General features: G+C 41.1%; 1 protein-coding gene across 1 annotated transcript in view; it reads left to right on the top strand.

Annotated features, from left to right (window-relative positions):
* Window positions 1-3,277: 3,277 nt before the first annotated feature.
* LOC115009270 (rho family-interacting cell polarization regulator 1) overlaps window positions 3,278-27,466 on the top strand; it is a 38,940-nt gene continuing 14,751 nt past the window's right edge. Inside the window, 15 exon segments of the mRNA XM_029433148.1 lie at window positions 3,278-3,529; window positions 15,213-15,336; window positions 16,016-16,168; window positions 17,064-17,142; window positions 17,282-17,305; window positions 17,854-17,907; window positions 18,488-18,637; window positions 18,821-18,884; window positions 20,015-20,058; window positions 20,513-20,638; window positions 20,949-21,097; window positions 21,264-21,396; window positions 23,625-23,750; window positions 25,223-25,395; window positions 25,554-26,274. Of these exon segments, the coding sequence (XP_029289008.1) occupies window positions 3,511-3,529; window positions 15,213-15,336; window positions 16,016-16,168; window positions 17,064-17,142; window positions 17,282-17,305; window positions 17,854-17,907; window positions 18,488-18,637; window positions 18,821-18,884; window positions 20,015-20,058; window positions 20,513-20,638; window positions 20,949-21,097; window positions 21,264-21,396; window positions 23,625-23,750; window positions 25,223-25,395; window positions 25,554-26,274 (2,139 nt within the window). The 5' untranslated portion in view covers window positions 3,278-3,510.

Genomic DNA, 27,466 nt, shown 5'->3' on the forward strand with positions numbered 1-27,466 from the left:
GCTACGTCGGCTGACGGTGAACCCTACAGCCAGTTTATTGATAACGAGTGGATAACCTATTCCTACCCTATGTTAACATTATGCTTTACGACGGAGTAACTTATTAAACGTGTTTCTACAGTACAGCTAGCGTTCAGCATTCTAGCCGTTCTCCAGCATCAGCATGACGTGAACCAGATGGCCCTTTTCCAGCTCCGTTGTCCAGGTGCTCTGATACGTTTTAAATAAGTAAGTGATAAGCTATCAATGTTTGACATACATATAATAATTTGTTATGTATTTGTTATGTATACGTCAGCTACAACACCGCTGTGGAAAAGTTGGACGTATTTGGACTCTGACACATTTTTAGCTAATTTTCATATACGCCGGCATGTTTCTGCCATACGGAACTGTGTATGTCCGGCGTGTTCGGCGTAACGTCTGCGTCCTTCAAACGATCACAACATACCCTTAATATATATCAACCTATTGCCGATATTTCGTATACGCCGGCATACGTTTCTGTCATACGGATATGTGTGGCAGGGCCTTAACACATTAACAATTGCAGCAGAGCTTTTAGATTCACAAATGTAAAAAATGTTAAAGAACAACAAAATCAATGCTGGAGGAGGGAAAAAAGGCATACCTGGTCTAGAAATATGACGGGAATGGAAAGAATGTGGCTTCATTTCAGCACGTTTAATTTAAAGCAGCTAGTGTGTGGGAGGGTGGGGGGATGTTTTATGTGTTAGGCCAGCATTGCTCTGAACCTAACATTTCAATTCCCTGATACTCCCTAAAATGTTTCAGTAACTGCAGTCATTGAAGGAGCCATGTAGTGTTTTCATTATATGTGATGTACTTTGAAAAAGCATGTTGTGGTGGACATAAGCAAGTCACGTGTTTGAGTCTCCCAAAATATTGTGTTGTGATTCTGGCCTCAACACTAGATCAGATCAAAGAATTGATTGAATTGAAGTTCCAAACATCCAAACCATCATTGGTCTTTTAGGCCAATAAGTGAGCAGTGAGGACGAGTCGGCACCAGCCACACTCGCTTTGATACCACAAGCACGCAATGAGATGTCATCTCCGTGGAGATGGAGGCTTCCATTTCTCAACGGCCTTTTAAGTCCTCATCAGGGATTTCAGTGAAATCTATTCCAAGTAGGCCAAACTGGGTCTCGGACCCTCTTGCAGCCGCACAGCACACACGAGCAGCGCGGCTGCGGCTCGCTCCTAAACTAAATATAAATGAAATGAAATGAAACTTTCTATGATTGATGACCATTATCAAGTGTAGAAATATAGAAATCTCTTTGACTGTGTATTCTGTTGATCACTGTCAAAAAAACTAAAAATCCTAATTACATCCTTGTGTGTGAGTCTTGGTGTGAGATGGAGAGATAATGTTCTTTGTGTGTGTGTCAGATGCTTCTATTATGTGAGTGTAGGTTGAATAGCAGCTGCTCTCCTGCTCTTCACAGATAAATACTGAGCTGTCACTCCTGTCTCACACACCATGGATGTCTTTTTGCCCGTAGAAATTATGTAATGAATCAAGCATTCGAGGAAAAGATCTTGCAAATTGCAATAGGAGAATTTACTGGAAACATATTTTCTCTTTTGCTGAAAAATGTCCGTCTATGTTTAGTGGAAATGATCCTTGTGGGAGGTTATATAATTAAGTATGTATAGGTAATTATTGCTATATATGTGTTCTGCTTTCACTGTACTAGTGGCTTCAGACATGTTCTAACACAAGATATTTCTACCTGAAATGACCAGCTTGCCATGAAATTCCAAATGCCATTTTTGCTGACATGATATTCATAACTACATACACGATGACGTTGATGGAGCCTATAACATCCGAGGGGGGTGATTTTGAGGCTGTTAGCAGGTGTGAAGACTGAACCCAGCGCTGTGGGAAACAAACCAGGGATGTGTCAGTGTGGGCGTTCTGTCTCCTGGATGGTACATTTGAGTGATAGATCCATGAGGCTGATCAGATGCCAAATCACTGCACAGTGATTTATATCTTTCTACAACTCTGGAAAGTTATCACTGTGATAATTATTTAGTAGAGGAAAGTGTCTGAAGACGAGCGGTAGGGTTATGTCATGATACAAACAGCCCTTTTCCACAGTAAATGGACAACCTGTTACCTGTGGCTTCCTGTGGGGCGGAAGAAGTACGTTCTCCTTGTGTGTCCAGTGTAATATACAAACATTTCAGATATACTTAATCAAAAAGGCAAAAGCGTAACAGACTGCATAGTTTTAATGTCTTATGTCAGGCAAATTAAGTGAGCAGTTGTGCGACATCTGAGGCATCATGTTCAAGGATGAAGTGATACAAATGTTGTGGTCAAAGGGAAGAGAAAGAGAAAATGTCTAATCTGAAATCTGAAACTAATCTTCAACAATGTGTTGTATTTTATTATCTTATAATATAAGCTTATAAGTTTATTCAGGTAAAGAGTGTCTCTGAAATGTAATGAAATAGAAGTAATTTTTCCACTTTGTAGTTTTTCAATTAGCTCTTTAAACCTTTTATTTCTTTTTTTTTTTTTTTTACTATTTGTGAGTTTGTTGTATATTTTTGTTCTCTGTGGTTGTTCTTTGTTAGGGAATGGGCTGTCTTGCTCCGTATAATTACAGTAGTAGATGCGTGATATCATGCTCCACTGCGCTGCCATCCTCGTCTTGTCACATAGTGCAAAGTATTGAACTGTGTGCAGGCTGCAGGGGATGTTGATTCTCTATCAGCTGATAAGCAAATATCAGTAGCGGAGACACCGTGATAAACTTTGATTGAATCTTTTTCCACCTTTTTATGTGTTTGCCGAGACGGTACACTAACTTTATGTTTAGATTCAGCCACTGCAACTTTTGTATAAGTATATGATATGAAAATGTATATTGGTTTGTTTTGATTACATTTAGAGCAGGTGGCATGTGAACCAAGTGGAAGCGGTTTGGAGGGAACCCAGTACAACCTCAAGCGCCCAAGTTTAGTTCCAGTGTGTGTGTGTGTGTGTGTGTGTGTGTGTGTGTGTGTGTGTGTGTGTGTGTGTGTGTGTGTGTGTGTGTGTGTGTGTGTGTGTGTGTGTGTGTGTGTGTGTGTGTGTGTGTGTGGTCTGAAACAATATGTTCAAGAGGGAGAAGGAGGGGCAGGAAACACCGGTGATGTCAGTAGGGAAGAAGAGGAGGGAGGACCGCCTTGCTTTTTCCTTTTTCCTCCTACTCCCTCCTCCCCCTCCTCTTCTTATCAGTGTGTCTGAGAGAGAGAGAGAGAATCAGTAGGTGAGTGGACGAAGGATTAACTCTGACAGTGGATATGGGGGAAGAGAAAAAGGGAAACACAACGTGATAAAGAGAAAAGTGAACCAGATGCCCAAAAGAGTGAGTGGCTAAAAGAGAAAGGGAAGGATACCAACTGAGAGTCCACTCGGAGCGAGGACCCAGTTTTTGGAATTGAGTGGAGCCCTCGCTAGACTTGACATCGACCACCACAGCTGCCATGTACAGTGGATATGGAGGTATGAACCAGTGTGGTGCAGCTCAGTGGGACTAATTTATGTCTAATCATTAACTCTCTGTTTGTCAGGATGAACTTACAGTTGCTGGTTTGTAACTTATTATGAGCTCGAGATTTCACTCCAAATACCTTAAAAACGAAACAAAAACTAGTTTAGAGCAACGTTTGTCATTGTCATATGATTCAATGGAGGTCCTTCCCGTAATATATCAGCATAAAGTCTCAAATGTATTTTCCTAGTATTTTAGTGTTTCTCTTACTGATCAACACGTACCGTGGGTCACTCCGCCTTAATGCACCATGCCACCGTGCCCCTGCCACTATACATTGTATAAGTAGTCGGGGCTGGGTTTCCGTACCTAGTTCCATTGTGGATATGGGTTGTAGAATATCCATATTTGTTCAACTAAGTTTAAAGGATAGGTAAAAAAAATATTCACGACTGTCTCGTAACAATACTGACATGCCCATATGTACAGTACAGTGATACCGTTTTGGTTGCTGAGATTGTTCCTCTTGTCCAAACTGAGATCCTCAATCCTTTGTGAAGTTCAGTTGAGGCTCATTTGAGGCTTTAACAATCTGAGATTGTCAAATCAAGTCTGCATTTTCTGAAATTACAGTCTTTGTAAGTCAAAATTCTCCATGTGTGTTACCATGCCTCTGCCATAAATCATCAAGGTGGAAACACAAACGTTGAAAAATCCACATTAGATGTGTCTAACACAGACTGCTGATGCCTCATTTAGAGTAAGTTGTTGCACATAACGGGAACTGTGTATTTCGTCCATCGCTTACATTTGGAATGTCTTTACAGCCAGCATGGACAGGAAGAACAATTACCATGTAACTTTCTTAAATTGTGAACAGAGAAATTTTTAGTTTCAAAGTCCGTTTTAGTCAACGACATTATACAGCATTTAGATACAGCTTTTGTTTGACAATGTCTCTTTTGTCTCATCAACGACTCGTCTTTATGCTGAAAAAATGTTTTGTATTGTGTTAAGAAGTTTTCACGTTTTTTGTTAAATAATTTCGCCAAACCCCACGTACTGTATGATAACATATGAATGTTATCCTGATGGAATTAATGCTGCAGAAATGTGTATTATGATGACGTTATGAATTTCCAAAGAAAATATACTCAGCAGGGTTTTTATGAAAGTATGGTGAAATATACTTGAAAAAGAGTAGATTAGTAATAAAGGGCTGGCTCTAAAGGGCTGGCTGTTTGTAAACGCTCAGTTCCTCATACTTTCTTAGTGACCAGCAGTTCATTTGAAACTAGTGATTTACTGAAGCAGCTTAAGCTTAAATGGTTTGTCAGGGAACATCTGTATGTCAATGTAAACAGGAAGTCACTGCAGCATCACATGCTCAACAGAACTTCAGTTTTAAGACACATTCAACTTAACTGCCAACCTGTCAGCTGAAGAGGGCAAGTTGTGTAGGAGTTGTCGCCAGCGTTTGTAATTAGATAATGAATACATTTAAATGTAGTTATTATACAGTTTTTACAATGTGCCTTGCATTACTATTATGCATGATACATATACAATGTTGAATTTAATTTTATACTGTACTAAAATTATTGGAAACTACAATATTGGTTTCATGACAAGAGAAACATATATTCATAAATCTAAAACAGTTTAAAAAATAATTATAATTATAAATAATTATTAGTGCACAACATGTCAAATCAAATATGTCAGTGTGGATTTGAATAAGAAGTGTTTATTTCCTGGGGGTTTCCTCTTAACAAGAATACACATTTGGGGGAATTACTGACTTATTGTTATAAATCTGTTATATATATATATATATATATATATATATATGGCATGAAAATGGTAGATTTTATATTGGTAAAATATGTTATAGTATGAGCTGTTGGCAGCTACAGTGTAAACATGTTATACCAACATGTATCATGCACTTTACTTTTCAACATATAGTGTCATAACTTTGTCACACATGCAGTGGTTTTAAGACATTGGATTAAATAATCAGCCCTACTCCCTCCAATTCAGTTCAACAGCAGCAAGTAAATGTTTTTATTTACAATAAAGAGCCATATTCATGTTTTCTTACCAGGACTGTCGGAGTTGGTGGGTTTGAGATGATGTGACAGCAGTGGGAACAGCTATACAACCATTATCACTGTTTGTGGCATGTGTGTGTAGAACTTAAAGACTTTCTGTATGTAAGAGTTTTAGTCCATTATCCTCAAGCATTTGGCAAAATATCTTGATATGAGAGACAATAAACATTAAAACATATAAAACAGTTTTGCTGTCAGAGGAATGGGAACAGACAATGTGATACACATAACATGTTGCTCTGAAATATAGATAGATATCTATTCATTTATCTTATTGTGTATACATCAGATGCAATATAACGATACAAGCGGCTACAGAGGTCTGGTGAACTCATTTCTTTCTAACTCCACACCCCCACAAACGTGTCGTCTTCAGCTCCCACGCAGGTCTCTTGAAGCAGCTGATCACGTTTTGAGCAGCTCCCTGGTGCCACAAAAGGCTTGAAGCAGCGTTTGCACATATGCAGTAGTACTCAACTACCCAGCAGCTGTAAACACACTTTGACGTGTACGATCGACACACTTCCCCTTCAACACACAGACGTGAGATTGATATCAATCTTCTCATCTCACTCTTGGAAAGAAGAAGAACTAAGTGCATTCCCCAAAATGCTGAACTATTCCATTGATTTGATTCTTTGAATTTAAACTAACATTTACTTGCTTGTGAACACAGTCTACTTTTATTGTTGTCAAAGTTGCATTATTATTCAGCTTTATAATAATTTTTTCCTGTCTGGGTTATTCCTGTGACTCAGTACAACCCTGCACTGCATCTTTTCCTGTCCCTTCCCTCCCTGCAGGATGTTCCTCCCTCCTGGGTTTCCTTTTCCTAAAGACAGTAATATGAGGGAGGGAAGGGCCTGCAGTTATGAAACCGAACTATATGTACACTTTGTGGGGTTGTGATGGGAGGAAACTATTAACATCAGATGAAGTATTAATGATCCCAAGAGGACTACTGAGGACTGACCCTTTGTTCACTCTGCTTAATATGTGGTGTTGTCAGTGGACACATTTCACCAGGAGTAACCATCGGTCTTCGAGGCCATTTATGTTGTGTCATCTGTCCATTCAAAACTTCCTGTCTCTCCCTTGTAGTGGCAGCCAGAGACAGAAGTCTAATTCATTCTGTTCACATGTCTTAGTTCTGACGGATCCCATCGTAGTTACGGGAGATACTGAACATTGACTAGACCCTATCTGACCTCCTTTTTATACCTTAACCATCTCAAAACATAAGGCTTTTCCCCCCAAAGTCATACCAAGCAGGAAGTAAATCCTTGTGTTTCACACCAAACATGGATTTCATGTAATGATACATCTTTGGAGTTGATGGGCTGCCCCCTAAATGATACGAATCACGAGTGGAGAATCCCCCGAGTAGACTTGTTGAGTCATTGTCTTTTTTTTAATCTTTTTTTTTTTTATGCGTCATTGTTCACTGTAATGCAGGATAACAGCATGGCAGACTCCTCTACTGCCGCCAGCATGACTGGCTCTTCAGCTGACGGAGATGTCAGCAGCCCATGATCTTGTTACTGAACTATCACCAGGACGCAACACTTTTGGTGTGGAAATCTGATGTTTTTATATCCCAGGCAATGAAGAAAGACACTAAAACCTGAGTCTTACTGGTAAACACTCATGTAGGCTGATGAGTTTAGTGTACTGTAATACTGTACATATTGAGTATTTATAAAATGGAAAAATATCTATTGATTATGATTAGACTATAGTAAGAAGCATGTGAAGTATCATCATCACTGCTAGAGCTTGGACCATTGCTGACTGAAGAACAATAACACAAAGTGTACCCGTGTGTGCACAGAGGTGGGATAATAATCTACCTGCACATGTGAGTTGTTTGCTTGTTGAAGGATCATCTGCTGTGAGATGTGAATGAGACTTCTGACATCTTCTCTCTGAGCAATCAGAACTACAGTGCCCAGAACTGCTGAGTAGGAATACTAAGAATGATATAGGAGTAAAAGTTTCTCAATGATGTTCAGCATTTTTATTCCCTGACTGCAGTTGCCAGATATATTACACTGTAGTACACATTATGTGCTGAGATCTTTATTGATGGTATATTGTATCAAGTATTATGAGAATCAGTGATGTATTTGTGGCCTCTGCCCAAATAATCTGTGATGGTCAGTCTCAAAGGGTACATCTCACAGAGCAGCGTTAGGTTTAGGCAGGAGTAGTTCAACTTTAAAACCGACTGTGTTTAATCATTATAGCCTGCAAGACCTTTCATCCATAGCCTACCACACTGTGTTACCGACACTAACCACGCAGGTGTGCTTCATGTCTAACTGGACAGGCTTCATTCACCATGGAAATATGAGCATCGTTAAAAACATTTTGTTGTTGAAGCAAAACTTTCAAAGCTGACCCATATCATTAATCATCGGCAGATACTAAGCCAGTGGTTCCCAAAGTGGGGGGCGGGCGTGGCAAGGCTTGAGCCCTGCTAGCATAACATGGACAAGTTTGTGACAGGGCTCCCGGGGGGGCTAGAAAATATTCTTATCTACAAAAGGGGGGCCCTGCAGAAAAAGTATGGGAACCTCTGTACTAAACTATGACAGATATACTGTATTTTATGTGTATTATGTGAACAAATTGCATAACATTTTACAGGCTGCAGTTGTCTATGTATTTTCCCTGTTATTTTACTTCCCACTCTATATATATATTTTTAATTTGTAGTTATTATTTATATGCTAATTTATTTCCCAGTTAAGTTTACTCTCTGAAATGTTTATTTTTGAAGTGAACAATATCCTGCCTCAGCACATATCTTGTGTCTCTACTGAGCAAATTCTACCAACTATCTCAGTTATTTGTGTATCTTTGAAATAGTTTAGCGTTTCAGATTTTTCTTTGACTCCAAAATATTTATACTGTTATCAGTGTTGAAATTCCATGGTGGTCCGTGGTTTGCCACAAAAGGTGTTTGGGCAGGAGCACTTCCTGGACTCAAATAGAGTTTGTTTGAGGTGCTCTTTGAATAAGAATAGTTTCCAGCCATAGAGCCCTGTGCAAATGGCATATTTGTGTTCTGCCAGCCTGTCTTGCGAACGTCTTTTTGTTCTTCCAGTGTAAAAGAAGTTTGCAACTGAGGAACACTAGATTACAAAGTTTTACAGTTAATGAAATGATTAATGGGGAACTCCTTCTAGGATGTTAAATCCATAAATGTCTTGTTTACATTACATTATTACATATAGACACTCTTCTCCAGAGAGACTTACAGTGAACTAACTACAGGGACAGTCTCCCTGGAGCAGCTCAGGGTTAAGTACCTTGCTCAGCGGCACGATGGTGGCAGCCTGGTATTGAACTCACAACCAGTCGGTGTTGTATTTGGAAGGTGTACCACTTGACCACTAGGCCATCACCACCTTGTTCTGTTTTACTTTTGTGCAGTGGTTACAATGGTTACACTCACAGTTTGTTAGGTTGTAGATGACTGTGATGTTTGTCTGACAGTCGAGCATCTCCTAAAACTGATGTTTAGCTCTGGTGTATGTTTCTATATCGCCGTTCATGAAGCATTGATCCAGGAAACTAATATATATATATACTATATATATAATATACTAATATAAATGTGACTATAAACATGTAACTGGGGCTTTTATAAGGCTTTAAAGGCATTATACAATTTACCATCAATACCAGAGAACATTTTGGGTTTGGGTGGTCGCAAAGATTGAAATAGTGCTACATAAATGCTGTCTATTTATCATGTTTGACAAAGAGGAGGAAAATATAACATTTAAGGACCTCATTAGAGATGTCCTCTACTCCAGCAGCTTTATTTAATTTAGCTATATGTATTACCCTCTGCCCCTCCTCTAGTGTGTCTCAATGTTCAGCTTATCATTTGGCCGATGTGCTGTATTACTCATCTCATTGTCATTTAAGAATTGACCATTAAACAGAGGAGGGCTATACCATGCATACACATTACTATAATCTGTTGCCCACTTCTTTAATATCTGGTCAGTCTCAAATGAAGATTCACCATTTGTGTTATTGCAATTAGATATTAATGTGGTTGTGTTGTTCTGTAATACTTTGTTTATATCCATTTCCTTATACATAAGGTATCACAACCTGGCTCAAAAGGAGGTGACAAGGAGGGAGACCACACAATCCATAACTTTGCTCTAAGGTTTAATTAAGTAAATGACAGAAGCACAAGGCACAAGCAAATAATAGTATCAGTCAGCAGGCGAAGGCGAAGAGACGAGAAGATTTTGTAGGTCTGCTTTATAGCCTGAGCCCAGCCTGCTCAGGTGTGCTGCATCACTGACGAGGTCTCAGCTCCACCAATCAACCTCCTGAAACACAGGTTAAGCACACAGCCTGGAAAGGACAGGACAGGGCCACCTCTGAGGCCGTCACAAAGGCCACAGATCATAGCTATGATGATGTGGTGTCTGGCCATTTTGCAATTGATCTATAACTTCAACAAGAGCTGCACAGCGCATCTCAGAAGAAGTCTCTATTTCTTCTTTTAACTTGAGTCTAAACTATTATAGACCCAGCACTTAGTGGTCAGGAAGTATACTAACAATAAAATCAAAAAACTACCGTGTGTGTGTGGGTCCCAGGCAGTGTTTTTCCAGAATGGTCTGGGAGAGAGTGGCCAGAGAGCATCAAACAATAGGTGTGGTGTCCCACCCACGCTTAACACAGAGGCGTATGGAAGGCTGCGTGTGTGGCACAGAGCCACAGTCCTAGTGTTTATATGAGAACATCAATAACAGAGGAGATGGTGTGACTGGAATCTGTTGTTATCATTGGGCAGGACTGGACCACTGTTTGGATCAGGTAGGGAACACAAAATACAGCACAGTGTGACGGACATGTTCAGTCTGTTGGCTTTAACTGACCGAATTCTGGATGAGCTAGTTGAAGTTTGAATGTAGCTGATGGATCATGAAACTAAATGGGATGCTGACTGATCAGCTCATGAAGGTCTAATAACAAGGCTGGAGATAGCAGACAGGACAGTGGGGTGTGACAGAGGGAGAAATGTGCCGACTACCACTGCCCTGTCTGAACGGGGACTCTGACAGAGACATGGAGCCCTATGAAGGTTGGTGTTTCTCTCAGGGTTTAGTGCTGTAACGGTACAAAGAATACACAAGGGCAACGTGACGGCGAGAAATGCAGAAGATTTTTTTTGCGGCCTATTTGTTTTCAAAAATGTAAACATGAATTGGAAGCTCATTGTCCATCATTTTACTATAAAAGGAATTTGTCCAAACATTGGAATACACATCTCAGAAGAAAGAAAGTTAAGAGGGAAGTTTCTATTTCTTCTTTTAACTTGCTGCTGAGAGTCTAAACTGTTATTGTTGTCAAATAATTCTCCTGTTTGGAATCATGGACACAACACTGAGTGGTCAGGAAGTCTACCATCAATCAAATCAAAATCAATATCAGGATATCACATAATATCGTGTGTGTGTGTGTGTGTATGAGAGTTTTGTTCTGTGATATTTTCATCTTGTGTACATGTTTTTTGAGCTTATATTCTCCTGAGTGACACCAAATATAATTTCTCTCATCTGTGTGGGAGTTGCCGGTGCTCTCCATAGGCTGCTGTAGAAGAAGAAAGTCAAAGCGATGGTGTTTTGTTGAAACCTTTATAGTGTCTGTACAGCTTGTGGGATGTTTTCCACTTGTTCTGTTCAGACCAACGAGCCAAGGCCGTACATCCCTATTAGGGTTAGATAGTTACACTGGGACAATGTGGTCTTACAATCAAAACCACATTTAGCTTTTTGCTGATTTGATGGAGGTTTATGGATATGAGAGATAACTGCAAATAGTGCACGGCTCTGAATCCAGCTGTCTGTTAAGGGCCTCTTTATTTTTGACTCTGAGAAGAAGGTAAGAAGTTTATGTTGCAAATTGAGTCAATCAGGTTTCAAAGGGTGAAGAAGACATTCATAGGGATCCCACATGAGTGCTGAGTGCTGATACATCTGTGAGGCTTAAAACCATGCATATGTTCATTCATCCACATCTCTTTTTAAACATCTTCATTTGATTGTATATGTTTGTATAAAACACTCCTGAGTGTTATTGTATTTGACTCTATCATATTGTGATGTGCACCTGATACTTTCACCACCCAAACCTCCCTCACTAGGTGTAGGACCTCAAAGCCATGTTAGTTAGCGTGATAGCACTGCCTAAACTAAGCGGAGCATGCCGAGGACCAGATTAGCAAGTAAATCAGCTCCACAGACATTTAGTGCTTGTTCTATATGACTCTTTGTGATACATCAGAGTAGCTGGCACCTTTGGCCACTATATGCCGGCATCGATAAAAGACTGACAACTGTAAAACTCATTGAATAAGATTCAACTGTTTCGTAGAGAATTGTTACTGCACAGAAACTGTGCACTGAAAACAGACTTATTATCTCGACTTCCTCATAGAGACAGTGAACTGCTGTGACAACACAACATGATGACTTAGCAGGAAATCATAGAGGAAAGTGCCTGAATGAGATGGACCCAGTATCACCCAACATTTCCACTTGCCCTGTTTGTCCACTCTGCACCTCCGTCAGGCTCCGTTTCCCTCTCTGAAATGTGCTGTCTTCTTTGATCTCTCTGCCCTCCAGCTCCTCTGTACTTGGTGTGAGTACTTAAACTAGGTCGAGTCCCAACACACACACACACACACACACACACACACACACACACACACACACACACACACAGTTAGGAGTAAAATGAAATCTTCCTTTTTATTCAGAGTACACTTTATACAATATTTGTTTTACTTATAAAGATAATTTACTTACAAGGATAAATGTCAATTCTACTTTAAAGCATTTTCTTTTCAGCCAGATGTATGTAGCCCTCAGGACTATCTCCCTTTGTTCAATTTCCTGTCAGGAGAGGCTGCTGCTTCTGACTTCCTGTAGGATTGTGACATTTCCTGTGCTGTGGGAGGGGGGTGTTTGGCAGGCGTCTTGCAAAGGCCTTTCAGCTGTTTGCAGAAACAGGATACAGGACACTGGATCGGCCACAGTAGGAAAACTCTGCTTTAGCTGAGAGAAATTAACTGCTGACTTAAGCCACAATAACAAATCACTGCTTCAGGCCACAGACTTCAAATGTGGGTTCAATTGGATTAGCCTGTTTTAGGTGATAAACGGGTGACATAGTTGTAGTTGTAGTTTTGAATGGGAGCCCTTATAACTGATTTGACGGGATGCAGAAACGCTTCTGAATGATGGTGTTACGACCCCGGCTCGGCGAGGGAAAAGGGAGTAACATACACCAGATGTTGATGGCAAAATAAGATATATTTATTAAATATGGTGAACAATTTGACAAACAATTGCTTTTAACGACACCACAAAGAACAAAAGGAGGGCTCTTAACACAAGAGCAAATAAGGCATCAAAGCCAAACTAACAAAACAAACTCGGGGTAAAAACTTGACAACAAAAGAACACATAATAATAATAAAAAATGCCAGAAGGGCTTAATTGTGTCTGTCGTCCCTGGGCAGGCAATAGTTAAAAGAACTGACGTTAGCAATAAAAGAATAGAAAATACAATCAACAGATTAAACCAGTGTAAAAGTATCCAGATACAAACAGAGCCTGCACTACAAAGAGACAAGAGAGCTCTTATAACACACAGAATCAGCAACAGCATGACGACAATGAACAGATAGAGTAACAGTGCAGACAACAAATAGCATACCAACACAACGTTAGGCCTGGGGAAGTGTAGATGTTATGTACAGTGACTATGATAAGCAGGAGCAGCTCATACTTAGTAATGACAAACAAAACAACACTGTTCTAGTGTTCAAAAGATTGATAACTAATAAGCCAGGCTCGTCGGGACTGTTCATTTTTCATATGTAATGCTCTCAATGCGAGAGCTCCTGATTGAGAGTTATGCATTTATTGAGTTCAAATTATTGATATAATATGATGAACGATTATCAGGGACATTGTGACCCCTGACCGTGTTGCCAGAGAACACTCACTGCTCTGTTGGTCTTGTTGAACTGCAGAAAAGAAAATTGTTTGCAAGCCAACGATATTACAGAGTGAGACATCTTTGTTGAACTAGCAATCTGCAACAGAGCAGACACAACTAGAGATTGCACTAACAAAACATCATTTTGACCTTTGGGCAAATGATTTATGGGATTAACATTATTTAGCTACAGTTGATATGATATGCCAGCTGCCAGCTCAACTTCAGCCTGTTTTCTGAATGTTTTGTACATTCCTATTTACTTATTTAGAAAAGAAAAAAAGCAGTATTTACATGGTAAATGTGTTCACCTCTGAGCTTCAAGTAAAAGAACGGTTTATGGAAGAAAGAGGCAAACAGAACAATTATTACCCAAACTGTCTTGTTTAAACGTCCTTCTATAGTTTACCATGGTATAAAAGCCAGGATACTGCTACTAGACAACACCCATTCATTACCACTGGGCAGATACACAAATTAGGTTTCACTTTTGTTAACATTGTAATATAGGGCAAGGCAATATAGGGCTGCATTCATGTGGTGTCGGAACAATTAGAACAATGGGTTCCCGACTGCCTGCTCGGTCCATGCTGGCTTTTCTACGTGCTGACTCGTCCCTTGTGTGTGCATGACTCCTTGAACTAAAACTGTACTTACAATAACAAACAAAAGTTACGGATGTAACTACAGTTTTCAGAATCCTGAATGACCGTGAGAGGCAGTGCTTAACACTGAATATCTTCCATCTCATGCGCAGGTCGATTATTTATCTCAAAAAGGTCAGGTGTGATCTCGGATGACACCGGCCAGGTATGAGTTCCGGTGTCATCCACAAGATCGGTCCTACAGAATCTTCTCACAGGATTTCCACACAGTTCCCTCCTGTGGAGGGTCAGTCAGTCCAAACCTCTGGAGGGCGAGTAACCCGCAGCTCCGACTGATGCGATCACGAGGCTAGAAGCGACAAACTTCGAGTAATTTATGATCTTATGTTAGTCCAAGCTAATGCTCTGAGAGTAGTAGCCTGCGCTTTTAAGGACTGATCTCTTGGATGACACCAGAACTTATACCCAGCCGGGGTCATCCAAGGTCACACGTGACTTTGTTGATATAAGTTCTCACCCTGCGCATGAGCGAGACAGAAGCAGTCCTGTGGCAGTCGGTAAGGAGGAAATAGATCTGCTTTTTGCAAGGCCTCTTCCTGCGAGGCTCAAGGTCTGAAAATGACCCCTGCTTGTTTAGTGCAACATTATGCCATTTATGTTTAATTCACATAACATTGATATTTATATTTAGCAGTGTTTCCAACAAGAAATTAGTTTGGGAGCTGGGTACTGACTATCAGAACACTACAGTTTGTGGTTTCTATGATGCACTCCCACTAACAGAAACATTTCTTTTGTTTGTTTTTCTGTTTGTTTCCATTTGAGTCAATTTCTTATTTGCGCTATGAATGTCAGGATAACATGGCTGATCAGTTTGTGATGCTGTGGTATCAGCAGTCTGTTGATAGCTCTTCCTTCTCTTCTCTGTACAGGGAGTCCATCCCAAACTCTCTCCACCATGTCGCTATCTGTTCGCCCAGCCAGACGCCTCACCTCCAGATCCATCACTAGGAGCCAGAGCTTCACTGGAGTCAACACGTACGACAAGCCCTACAGGTGCACACACACGCACACATCTACGGTATAAATGGGCCGATATGGATTATCATAACTTAACCTTTAAAGAATTAGGATGTTTCTGAAAGTGCTTGTAGGCCTAAACTACAGCAGTGCATTATTGCACCATGAAGAAAAGAAAAGCTTGGACTCTTTTTACATTAACACAATATTCTTCATGTTACTGTATAATGATGATCACATTATTCAGTTATAACAAGAAATGTTTCTCGTTATAAGAATATATCACTTTATCTTGTTATATCACTGAAACTGTCTCTTCATTACACTATACCAACATATAGATGTCTTGTGTTGTTGGCTGTGGACTCAATGAACTTAAACAAACTGGTACTTGGCCCACCAGTATCACCAATGAACAATTTGCATTGGAGAGAGAGACAGACTTGTCAGTGTAGATGCTGAAGGTGCAGAGTGGGGGTTCTGCCACAAATTCTCCTACTTCCATGTGCATGGACAAGAGAACAAGTGTGAAGTGGTCAAAGCTCCAGCAACACTTATACAGAACAACTTTATTGTTAGAGTAGGCTTGTGGACTTCATCACATGCTGGAGGTGTCAGTCTTGTGTGATATGATAATACTGATAAATAAAACAGAGTTTGATGAAGCTGACCTGGGGATGTCAGACATTTGAGGATGATGTTGCTGATGTTGCAGGAACCTCTCAGTGTTCAGCACTCCAGGTCTCAGCAGGAAGCCCAGCAGAGCCAGCAGGATGTTTACTATGTCCACCAAGTCTAACCCACCACCTAAGGTTCCTCAGCCAGAGCGACTGGATCAGGTCTATGAGGCATTGAAGAAAGGCCTTCAGTGAGTACTCTCACAACACACACTCTGACATACAAACAGAAAGTGTAAGCTTTCATTTAGAGGGATCATGTCCTTAACGCAGCGCGAGTGACTCCAACTTATTGACTGATATTTCTGCTATTCTAAAGTCCTACTTACTGTACACCTGCAGTTGTATTACTGTTGCAGTATGGTTCAAGAGAAAGGATATGTCATACGTTACCAGTAAATCTGCCTGGCTTGCTTTAGTGAATAAATAGATTGATAGCTAGTCATGTCCATGTCTACGTAAAAAAGGTTTTCACAGACCTATATATTATTGCTTTTAATTTGGCAAAGAAACAACTTGACTCAAGTCAGCCCACACTGGTAAAGATAAGAAAAAAATGTGTTTAGTTAAGGTGACATGAGGTTAAAGAAGTGAACTAAGCAGTTAAACTTCCTGGAGAACAACTTCAGCCTCTCTAGCCACCATGTCAAAGCCAGCTGTCTTTCCAAACCATAGGCCATTGGTTTACTCTTAAAGGAATAGTTCGACATTTTGGGAAATACTCTCGATCGCCTTCTTGCTGAGAATTAGATGAGAAGATTGATACTTGCATGTCCGTTAAATATGAAACTACAGCCAGCATTATTATCCTAGCTTAACATAAAGACTGGAACCAGTCTAAACTGGCCCGTTCCAAAGGTAAATAAATGCACTTACAACACCTCTAAAGATGTGATTAACATGCAATCTCTTGTTCGTTTCATTTATTTTCCAAAATGTCAAACTATTGCTTTGAGATCAACTTTAAGTAGAAAGACGTAGAACACTCGGCTCCAATGAATCCTGGAGAGCAGCACAATGATACAGCCGGCAGAGAGAGATGGTCAGGTAGTGCAGAGGGCAACGTCTAAGTGTGTGGTCTCTCAGGTCTTACCTGCAGGTTCATCAGATGGACTTGGACAGCCTCAGCAGACAGATGAGAGAATCAAAGAGGAACTCGAGACTGGTACGTTCTGTTTGGCATCTTGAAGTTAACTTTGGTTACAAAAATGAAAATGTTCTGACAAAGCAACATAACATAAAGAGTGTACATCACACCGTGCTGTTCTGAGAGCTACTGATGACTTGATGTTTCCTCTCTTCAGGGTTTCCTGTATGAACTGGACAAGGTGAGCTGCTGTGAACTCTTAAACACTTACATCAACTGCAGAGAGTGTGAGATGTATTAGAGATGGGCCTATGTTTTTAATTCCACCTGTTTTTTAAGTATATGACAGTATTTTAGTAAGATGGCAGTAATACAAACTCAATACTTTCTCCATGTTTAATTGTTGTCTTGATAATTAATCTCACTTTCCCTGCACATGCACTATGTTGCACATTAAAATCATCCCAGCTGCTCAAAGGGTCTTTCCAGCCAGGCTTTTAATTTGAAACCCATGCAGGAAGTGTTGACGGTAGCTTAACAGCGAATAATAATAAAAAAACTAGAATGGAGTGTGGTTGCGTTGTGTGTTCTGTGGAAATGTACATATCCTGAATGTATGATGTGACTACACTACAGGGGGCTGGGGCCTCCTCAGTGCTTTAGTTGGCACAAGCCTTTAGTTGCTGACCTGAGCCTTTAGCTGGACTGGATTCGATAATATTGTGAAAAAGGTCCATAGTCTGTGTTGACGAATAGGAATAAATGTGACTCTGTGCTTCCCCCTGACAGCAAGTGAAGGTGACTGAGAGATACATAAGACGACTGGAGTTTCACCTCAGCAAGGTAAGACCACCATGATCCCTGTTAAACTATGTCTCTCCTCAACACTACATTTTAAAGAAAATAAGAGCTATCCCATACATTTTGGAAAAGTCACAGAAATGTGTTCATGATTGAACTATTGGACTGGTTGCTTGCATTTCGATGGTGTTTTGTTCTTCACATTAAATTTTAGAGCCCACTGACATTTGATTGTGTTGTGGTATTACTCTCTGTATATCTGCAGTGGGTGGTTGAAACACAAACACTTCATAGTGCACTACATTAGTCTTGAAGTGAAGACCATTTTGCTGTAGATACTGGCTGATTTTTGTCGAGATATTTAGATTTATTATATATATTTATTGTATTTTGAGCTTTGAAATGTAGGGTTTGTAGGGACTGCAGATAGAAATGAGAAATATATTCTCCTTGTGTGAAAGTAATGTTTTTATACATAGAGCCTGAATTTCTTTTGTACTAAACTAAACATCATGTTCAGAACCAGTCTGTTACTGAGTTACATTGTTTTACTTTGCCATGAAGCTGCTTTCTACTTTGGATAGGAAAATGAGCTGTGTACCTTTTCCCCCTCTTTCACTAGATTGAGGAGCTCTATGACGCGTACTGCCTGCAGAGGAGACTCAGAGACGGAGCCAACAAGATGGTGAAGGCGTACACGACCTCTGTGGCCAGTAAGGAGGCCAGGGAGAGTTTAGCAGAAGCACATAAAGGATACAAAGAGTACACAGAGGTGAGATGAATAGGGCGGAGGAGTGGAGAGATGGAGAAGTGGATTAATATTGAATAAAGAAAAATGGTAAATGTATTGTGGGACAGGAATACATCAAAGAGTATAACATAGAAACCACGAACACATTTATAAACTACAGCTCTATAGTTCATCTCTGTTTGGTAAAAATGATCCTCTCTGTAGAACATGTGTATGTTGGAGAGCGAGTTGGAGAACCAGCTGGGGGAGTTCCACCTTAAGATGAAAGGTAAGAATGAAACCCTCTGTCTTCACACTTTCTTCCTTCCATCCTCTTCTTCAACTAGATGTGACCTTGTCTTGCCATGCAACAAGTCACATACTCTGAAGAAACCCAGCTAGACTCACACTCCACAACTCCTTGCTACTGGGAAGCTTACGCAATTCAAAGATTTCCTTTAATAAACAAATGTTTTATGAATTTTTGCCAAGCAGTTAATTAAATCTTCTTCACATTTGGACACACATGATTCAACGTATCATAATATTACTGTTGCTCTAAATCCTTTGGATGTTATTGGTGAGTTACTGTGTAAACTTGACATGTGAAAACATGCAGCAATTCCAAAATCAGCAGGTTGTTTCTTCTGCTATGAAGGAATATAAAAAATAAAATAAAAAGTGGAATCCATTGGACGCTACAGCTGAACAGTTATTCTATGATCACTAAACAAACATGGCTGCCATAGGGTGAATAAATTCAGCAGCTTCTAAACACTATTAGTCCAGTTTACTTCAAACATAAGATGCTCAGGCCCCACTTATTGTAGCAAGAAAGTGTCATTTGCAAGATAGGTAATAGAGGAAGACTGAAATAACCCATGTCAACGGTAAAACTCATCAAATACTTTATATCCACATGTTCCTCACGATGGCACTGCCCATTCCCACAAAATATGTGAAATATCTTCTGTGTCAAGTTTATCGCCAGTAAATTCTCCTAATTTGGCACACTCATCCTTATCCTTATCCACCCGAATATAATTTTCTCATGTTTTGTCCATAAATGCGCTTCCTCTGCCATAACAAAAACATTTTTGACGTAATTTTCCAACAAAAGTCACATTTCACATTGAGCTCATTTAAAAAAAAAAAAACGAACACGGACAAGCATCTTACATATCCTCGTATACAAGGCCGGGGTTTAAATGACAGAAGGACCAGCTAGTTCACAGGTTTTTTAGGCAATTGTAGCTTCAAATATGATTATTGGGATTGGGGTGAAAAATGACCCACATATCCGGATGGGATTAAAATCAGTGACCAAGGCAGGTAATGTTCCTATTTATCAAATAAATCCAGTCCTATTGGGTCTTATGAGAAGATGATAGGCTGCGTCTCTTTCTATTTGTCTTTCAGGCCTGGCTGGATTTGCTAGATTGTGTGCTGGTGACCAATATGAGGTTAGTCTGTCTGTCTGTCTGTCTGTCTGCCTGCGTGTGTCTGTCTGTCTGTCTGCCTGCGTGTGTCTGTCTGTCTGTCTGTCTGTATGTCTGTATGTCTGTATGTATGTCTGTCTGTCTGTCTGTCAGGCTGTGTGCACACAGTCTGTGCTTTGTTAATATGTCTCATGGTCAGACAGGCATCTTATAGCATTGCACTTTGCATTATGTGTGTGATTTTGTGTTCCAATGAGTGAATTTTGAATTTCTGTCAGTTTGTGAGTGTATGAGAGCGTATTTCTCTCTCTCTTTGTGTTATCTACTGCTACATACTTTAGAGCAAAAGCTCTATGAAGAAAAGTATTTAAAAGAAAAATAATTAGGGTGAATGTGAACACAAAGTAACTGTGTGTGTGTGTGTGTGTGTGTGTGTGTGTGTGTGTGTGTGTGTGTGTGTGTGTGTGTGTGTGTGTAGATCTTTATGAGGTACGGTCGGCAGCGGTGGAAGCTTCGAGGCAGAATAGAGCTCAATGGCAAGCAGGTGTGGGACAGTGAAGAGATGGTGTTCGTGCCGCTCGTCTGTGACTTCCTCTCTGTGAAGGTCCGTCAATGTCAATCTTTTTGAATAACTTTGGATTTATTGTTATGTACACTTAGTTCTGAGTCACTACTCCTGGTGATGAAAGAGTCCCTGTATACATGTTGTTATTGGTTCAGAACTCTGTACTAACTAGTCTCCTTTACTTTTGGTCTTCCTTTGATTAGCACAATACTCTTGTTACTTGTACTGATGTAGTCTGACGGTGTCTGACGGTGTCTGCGTCTCCACCTGACTGATTGACCTGAAGTGACCTGCTAAAGACAGCCAGGCTTTGGTAGCATGATCAAACTATATTTCTGTGGTCTCCTAGGTGACAGAGTTGAAGAGCTTAGCCAATCACGTGGTTGTAGGAAGTGTTTCCTGCGAGACTAAGGACCTGTTTGCTGCACTACCCCAGACGGTTGCCGTGGATATTAATGACCTTGGGACGATTAAGCTAAGCCTGGAAGTCACCTGGAAGTAGGTTTTGTTCACCATGCTGCTGGGTGCTGACAATTATACTGAGCTTCATGACTGCACTGTTTGTTAATATAAAGTTATTATTTAACACAACATTGCTTTAATACAATATTGAATGTTTATTTATTTTGTCTTGCACTTCCTTAATTGTTTCCCCCTCCTTCAGTCCATTTGATAAAGATGACCAGGGGTCTGTGGCAAGCACTGTCAACAAAGCTCCAACCATCAGTAAGAGACTCTCCACAATCTTCAACCAGAGTCCGCCTGACACGCCGTCTTTACGTGAACAAGCCTTCTATGTGAGTGCTTCTGTACTGTAGTTGCCTCTCTTGTACCCTTGTTCTCGCCACAGTAACGTTTGATGCTTTTCAAAAAGTGACTCTGGAATATTTAGCTTGAAGTTGCTGATATTTTGTGCGATATTCACTACTTTTATATTTTGATTATTATAATGTATAAAACTAAATGCAAGAGGTGCAGACAACTGACGGGTGACCAGACATATTTTTGTACACTTTTTTTTCTGACCTCTTTGCAGAGATTTTGTAAATTTCAGATAAAGGGTAAATCTAAGCAAAAACATTCTCATCATAATTAATCAGGTTCATCACTTTTCTAGAACTGGCTGTAAACTCGTGGAGAACAGAGCAGAGTTCACCTCTCATGGTTTAGAATTAGATTTTAACAACCTCCGGCTCCTAACTCCTGCGATGCCCTTTGTTCCACCTGCTGCTGCTTTAACGTGCAGTCTCTGCCCCGGAGTCTGACCAGGCAGCAGCACTGGCCCCTGCTGGACATCTTCAGAGACACACTTAGCCACAGCTGCCCCTGTAATGACAGCTCTCCAACAGGACCACCCAGTGCAGTAAGTCATTATAGAGTAGAACCCCAGGAGAATGTAGGAACACAGAGCCCACTGGCATACTGACTAGTGATAGTAATGGCTGTGTAGAACATTAGAAACCTAGAACAGTAATCTCCATTTGTGTGGCTTCATGGAGCCATGAGTGATGTAGCCCAAACAGCTCTTGAGAGCTGTAGTGTTTGGTCTGCACACGTGACTCCACATGCACAAGTCTTTGAGAAGGCTGCACTGCCTCCTGGAGCTCTGTCCAAGAACTCTGTCTCCCCTTGAAGTCATTCATGGTGATGCACTTTGTAAACATGAAATGTGTTGCAAGTAGTTGTATTAGAAAAGCTTGAGAGAAAAGTTCAAACCTTTCATAGCTATGTACACCTGGCCAGCTGGATTGGTTTGGGTCACACTAACCTTCAAGATTTAGTTGCACTTCGTAGAAGCTTGAATCACTGTTTGTGCATTTAGTTACAATGTGATGCTACTTTCATCCATTAAACAATGTAGTCTGCTAAATATTATTGTATTCTAAATATTTCTATTATCTGATCGCTGGAAACAGTTCCATTACACATTGATCAATTTAGGGCTTATTTTCAGTAGTAGTTTCACGAATAGTTCGCTACGCTGCAACATCCCATAGCAGTTACAAGAATGAAAAGGTGAACGGGAGACTCTCTCTGTAACGTCACATTGATACACACTTAGGAGTGTGTCAACTCAGCTTTGTTGACATATCAGTTTTAAGTCGGTTGTTCGTGTGCAGTCTACTCAGTTTTCTACAAAATGTGGTCAGTGAAGCAGAATAGAAGAGAACAAAGCACAGTGGACACCGCTTGTTCTGTGAACTGAAGATACTTAATGAGTGCGTATTTCAGTTTGCCAGATTGTTGTGAGCACCCTCAAGCTTCAGAAGCTGTCGCTGTGATGAGTGTTCAGACTGATCAGAAACATGGAAGAATCCAGAGTGATGTACAACAAAAATAATCAGGAGGAACATGAGATGTGTGAACTGTGTGAAGCATTCAGCGGGGTTGTTCTGTGTTCAGTGAATCTGCAGTGCGGTGTTGGTCAGTATTAGCCGGCTCGCTGTCAGTCTGTTGAAGCTCATCGCCTGGATCCACCATGGAAGTCAGGCCTTTTTGTCAAGTAGTGTCCAGGATTGTAATGAAAGGCATAATGGAATTCCAGGTTAACCCATCTCTCCTATACAGTCCATACCAGAATCATATGTTCTGTATTAGTGAGTCTTGGCTCTATGCAAGGCTGGGTTATCAACCAGGCAAAGTAGGAAACTGCCCCTGGACCCCTGTGTCAGCTAGTTTGTGCTAAATGAGTCTGTATCACTACAGACATGATAAGGGCCTTAAAGGAGTAGTTTTGGGCAATACGTTTATTCACTTTCTTTTTGAGATTGATATCAATCGTTGCTGGAGTCAGGGCGTGGTCAGCCTGTACTACAGGTCGCAGGGGACGCTGACAGCTGTTGTACAGCTTGCTTCCAGCATATGAATCTCAACAACTACAGGTCTCGCCAAACATCTCAAACAACCTTTTGTTTACCATCTGGAAGACACTATTGTGATCAGTGCATTAGTCCTCAGAATGTGTCCACCTCTAAGGTCCTCTGTCCATCAGTCCATCCTCTCAAACAGTGCTGCTCTCTTACAGAACATGCTTCGTCGTCATGAAGACTTAGAGAATGGAACAGCTTGGTCTAATTCATCGGAATCTTCTGATGACTCCTCCAGTCCTCGGCTTTCTGTAGGAGGGCTACGCACCTCTACACATCATAAGGTAACACACAACAGAATCTGGTTAGCTAGGTCGAGAGTGGAAAGGGACACTTTGGGAATCTAACTAACTATTTCTCCTGTTGAAACCTCTCTGCATGCTGCTCAATCATGGTGATCTACAGTATGTCGTCCCTGATGGCTTGTTAAACTAAACTACACCTTGTCATTTATGCGTCTATGATATAGTTCTTTGACTTTTAACAAAGAAATAAGATTTCATCAAGTGCAAACATTCATGGTTTGCTTTTGCTTGGTAGGCCTCTCTGCAGCACTTCCTCTCAGGCTGCATCCTTTGTTGCCATCCGCAGACTGACTAACCTTACCCATGTCGGTCCTAAACCAGAAGTGATGGCGGTGGTTGGCGTGTTCCACAGGGATTAGGATGTAATTTATTGTCACAGCACAAGTAGCACTGGTATAAGGATTGTTTTTTTGGTCTCTGGGATTTAATACCGCTAAGTTTTACGGCTGGACCAGCTGCTAACAGGCCATACGTACAAGAAAGGCCTTTGATTGTCAATCAACAAAAAGAGGATGCAGGCCTTACCTGATACTTCCTTGGTTGCTGTACTCCTGTATAGCTGATGTAGAAAGATGTTCACATAATTTATCTGGCAGGTCAAACATAGGATTAAAAATGGGTCGCCTGAAGGAACAGGGTGGTCGTGGAAGCTTAGACATAAAGGCATAGTATTGTGCAACTCCAGTATGTATACATGTGTGAGTGTGTGAATCCAGATGTTACAAACACATGGATTAACATGGAGTATAGGAACTGTGACATTATTAATTTAGGGAGATGTAATAACAACAATCTCCATTTTGCATCACTTACAAATGCATGTTGTCCACACCTTATTATGTGCATGAGACCTTCTGTATCAAAGCACACATCCACTTGCAGCCTGTAAGATACAGAATTGATTTTAGATTACTTTACGACCTCGCTCCATATTACAGCAGTGACCTCTTCACAGTTTATGTCCAAACTGATCTCACTCGCACATTAATTGTTCCTCGGTTCAGGGACTAAAGTCTACAGTGATGCTGCATTTAGTTCATACGTACATTTCAAAGTCTGGAACAGTCTCTTCTTAGAGTTGAGAATGTTCATCGCACTAAACTCATCTTTTCATCATTTCTAATTATCTTTCCATTTATTTTGCAGCTCACCTGCAGATCCAGCACCCCACACTGCATGTCAAGTCTCACATTTTAACGCCTGTACTGGTATCTAACATCTGCTGTGACAGGAAAACATGAGAAATACAGCTTACAGTAGTTCATATATTAAGTCCAGAAGTGTTGCGTACAGGCAGCAGTGCCACGCTTTGATCTGGTTCAGTAGTGCAGCCAACCTGTTCAGCACCGGGGAGCATCAGAGGGAGCAGAGACGAGGGTGTTTGTCACACTTGCTCTAATGACTGAAGAGATTGAGTGTCAGTGACTCAGTGTGTCCATGTCTCTCTGCAGGCCGTGATGGTGACACCAGACATCCAGCCAGCTGTAAGTGGAAGTTCCTCCCCACGGCCAGACATCTCATTCTGCCCCAGAGACTCCTCCTCTTCCACTCCAAACTCCACCCATAAAATCAGCACCGTCAGTGAGGATCCCAACACATCCAGACACCAAGCACAGAGCAACAGGTAGTGTTTGATTTTGGTTTGGTAGAATTCTACGTATTACAGGTCTTATTACTTATAGGTTTAGTTTTTTCTCAGTCTTTTTATTGACTGATGACTTGTTACATTTGTGTTGTGTTCTATAAATAATATAATGAACTGATATATAAACTGATCTACAGGGTAGAGGAGAAGGGGACAGTCACTGTGATGACAAAAGCTGAAAGTGAGGAAGAGGACACAGGGAAAGGGTCTCCCATAGCAACAGAGGACGGGGTGCTGACCAACAGCCACGCCTCACGCAGCTACTCGCGCTCTCTGAGCCACATTAGTGAAAGCAGTGCTGATGGCATCATGTTCACGGACAGGCCAGTCGAATCAGGAGAGGTGATGTCTTTGGCCTCCGGGCTCTCCATCAATGACATTGAAATGGAGATGCCGAGCAGAAATCCTGAGCGGCCCAGCTCTGCTGCCACAGACACTGAGCTGTCACCAACAAGGCTCGGTGTCGTCCAAGAAAACACAACCGCTGACGATGTCACGGATCAACATCGACACAGCAAGCAGCAGGACACATGCAGCTCTGTCCTCACACCCTCCTCTCCCAGGGATGAAGGAGCGGACCCTAACACTCTGTCACTAATGAACACACACCCAGAGCTAAAGTGCAACATACTCCCAGAGAGCGGGGATGTGACGTATGTGGCCCGGCGGGTGTCGGTGGAGGAGGAGATGCCAGGTGCAGGAGCAGATTGTCTGTCCAGTGAGGGTGATAGTCCGGTGGACAGTGGGCTGGAAGATGCCCTGTCAGCTGTAGTTTCCTCTCTGGATGATTACAGAGGACAGTTCCCTGAGTTGCAAATACTGGAACAAGAGCTGAAGCTGCTGCAGGTTACACTGAAGGTGAGGATGGAGCATGTGGGAGGAACGATAAAGTTGCTTTCAGCTAAAAGTAGCTGTTACTTTGCAAACACAAGTTATCAAATAGAAGTAAAAAAGAAAAAAATACAGACATACCACTGTGCACTGCGCTCTGCACTGCGCTCTGCACTGCGCTCTGCACTGTGCTCTCTGCACTGTGCTCTCTGCACTGTTCTCTGCACTGTTCTCTGCACTGTGTGCTCTGCACTGTGCGCTCTGCACTGTGCTCTCTGCACTGTGCTCTGCACTGTGCTCTCTGCACTGTGCTCTGCACTGTGCGCTCTGCACTGTGCTCTGCACTGTGCTCTGCACTGTGCTCTCTGCACTGTGCTCTCTGCACTGCGCTCTGCACTGCGCTCTGCACTGCGCTCTGCACTGTGCTCTGCACTGTGCTCTGCACTGCGCTCTGTGCTCTCTGCACTGTGCTCTCTGCACTGCGCTCTGCACTGTGCTCTGCACTGCGCTCTATGCTCTCTGCACTGTGCTCTGTGCTCTGCTAGTATTAGATGCTCTAGAGCAGGGGTGTCAAAGTCAAATGGACGGAGGGCCAAATAAAAAATTTAGCTACAAGCCGAGGGCCGGACTGTTCGAATGTTCATTGAAAAATTTTTAAATGACGCATATAGTCTAGTGAACCTAATTGAACCTACTGAAAACCTAACAAATATATTCCAATATGATCAGATAAATAAAGCAATATTTTCTTATGGCTCTGTCAGTAATCTTTAATTTTCAACAGACACAAAAGACAAATTTCCTTTATATAAAAATCCCCATAACATGAACATTAAATGAAAGAAACCGGTATTCAAGGCACCATCAGTAGCCTATATTTTCTATTTTAGCAAAAGTGGGCTAAATTTACTTCAAAGAAAAAAACAATAATAGCAATTTTCTATCATCCACTCAACTGAAATATTTTTAAAATATAATTGGATTGAAATACAATAAAATAAAGTGCAAAAATCTATTAATCAAAAACAACACTTTGTTTAAGGAGAAGTAACATGCAGTGAAAACAAATATTAAACTTTAACTTTTAAACTTGAACTGAGTAAAAACTCTAAATATGTGATTGCACAGTAATGTTCACTTGTTTGAGGTTGAGGGTGATACTTGGTGGTGTCCCATCTTTTCCACAAGTTCATCAATGTTCGGGGTAAGGCTCTGAGCT

Source organism: Cottoperca gobio, chromosome 6 (assembly GCF_900634415.1).
Source record: "Cottoperca gobio chromosome 6, fCotGob3.1, whole genome shotgun sequence".
NCBI classification, from domain to species: Eukaryota; Metazoa; Chordata; class Actinopteri; order Perciformes; family Bovichtidae; genus Cottoperca; species Cottoperca gobio.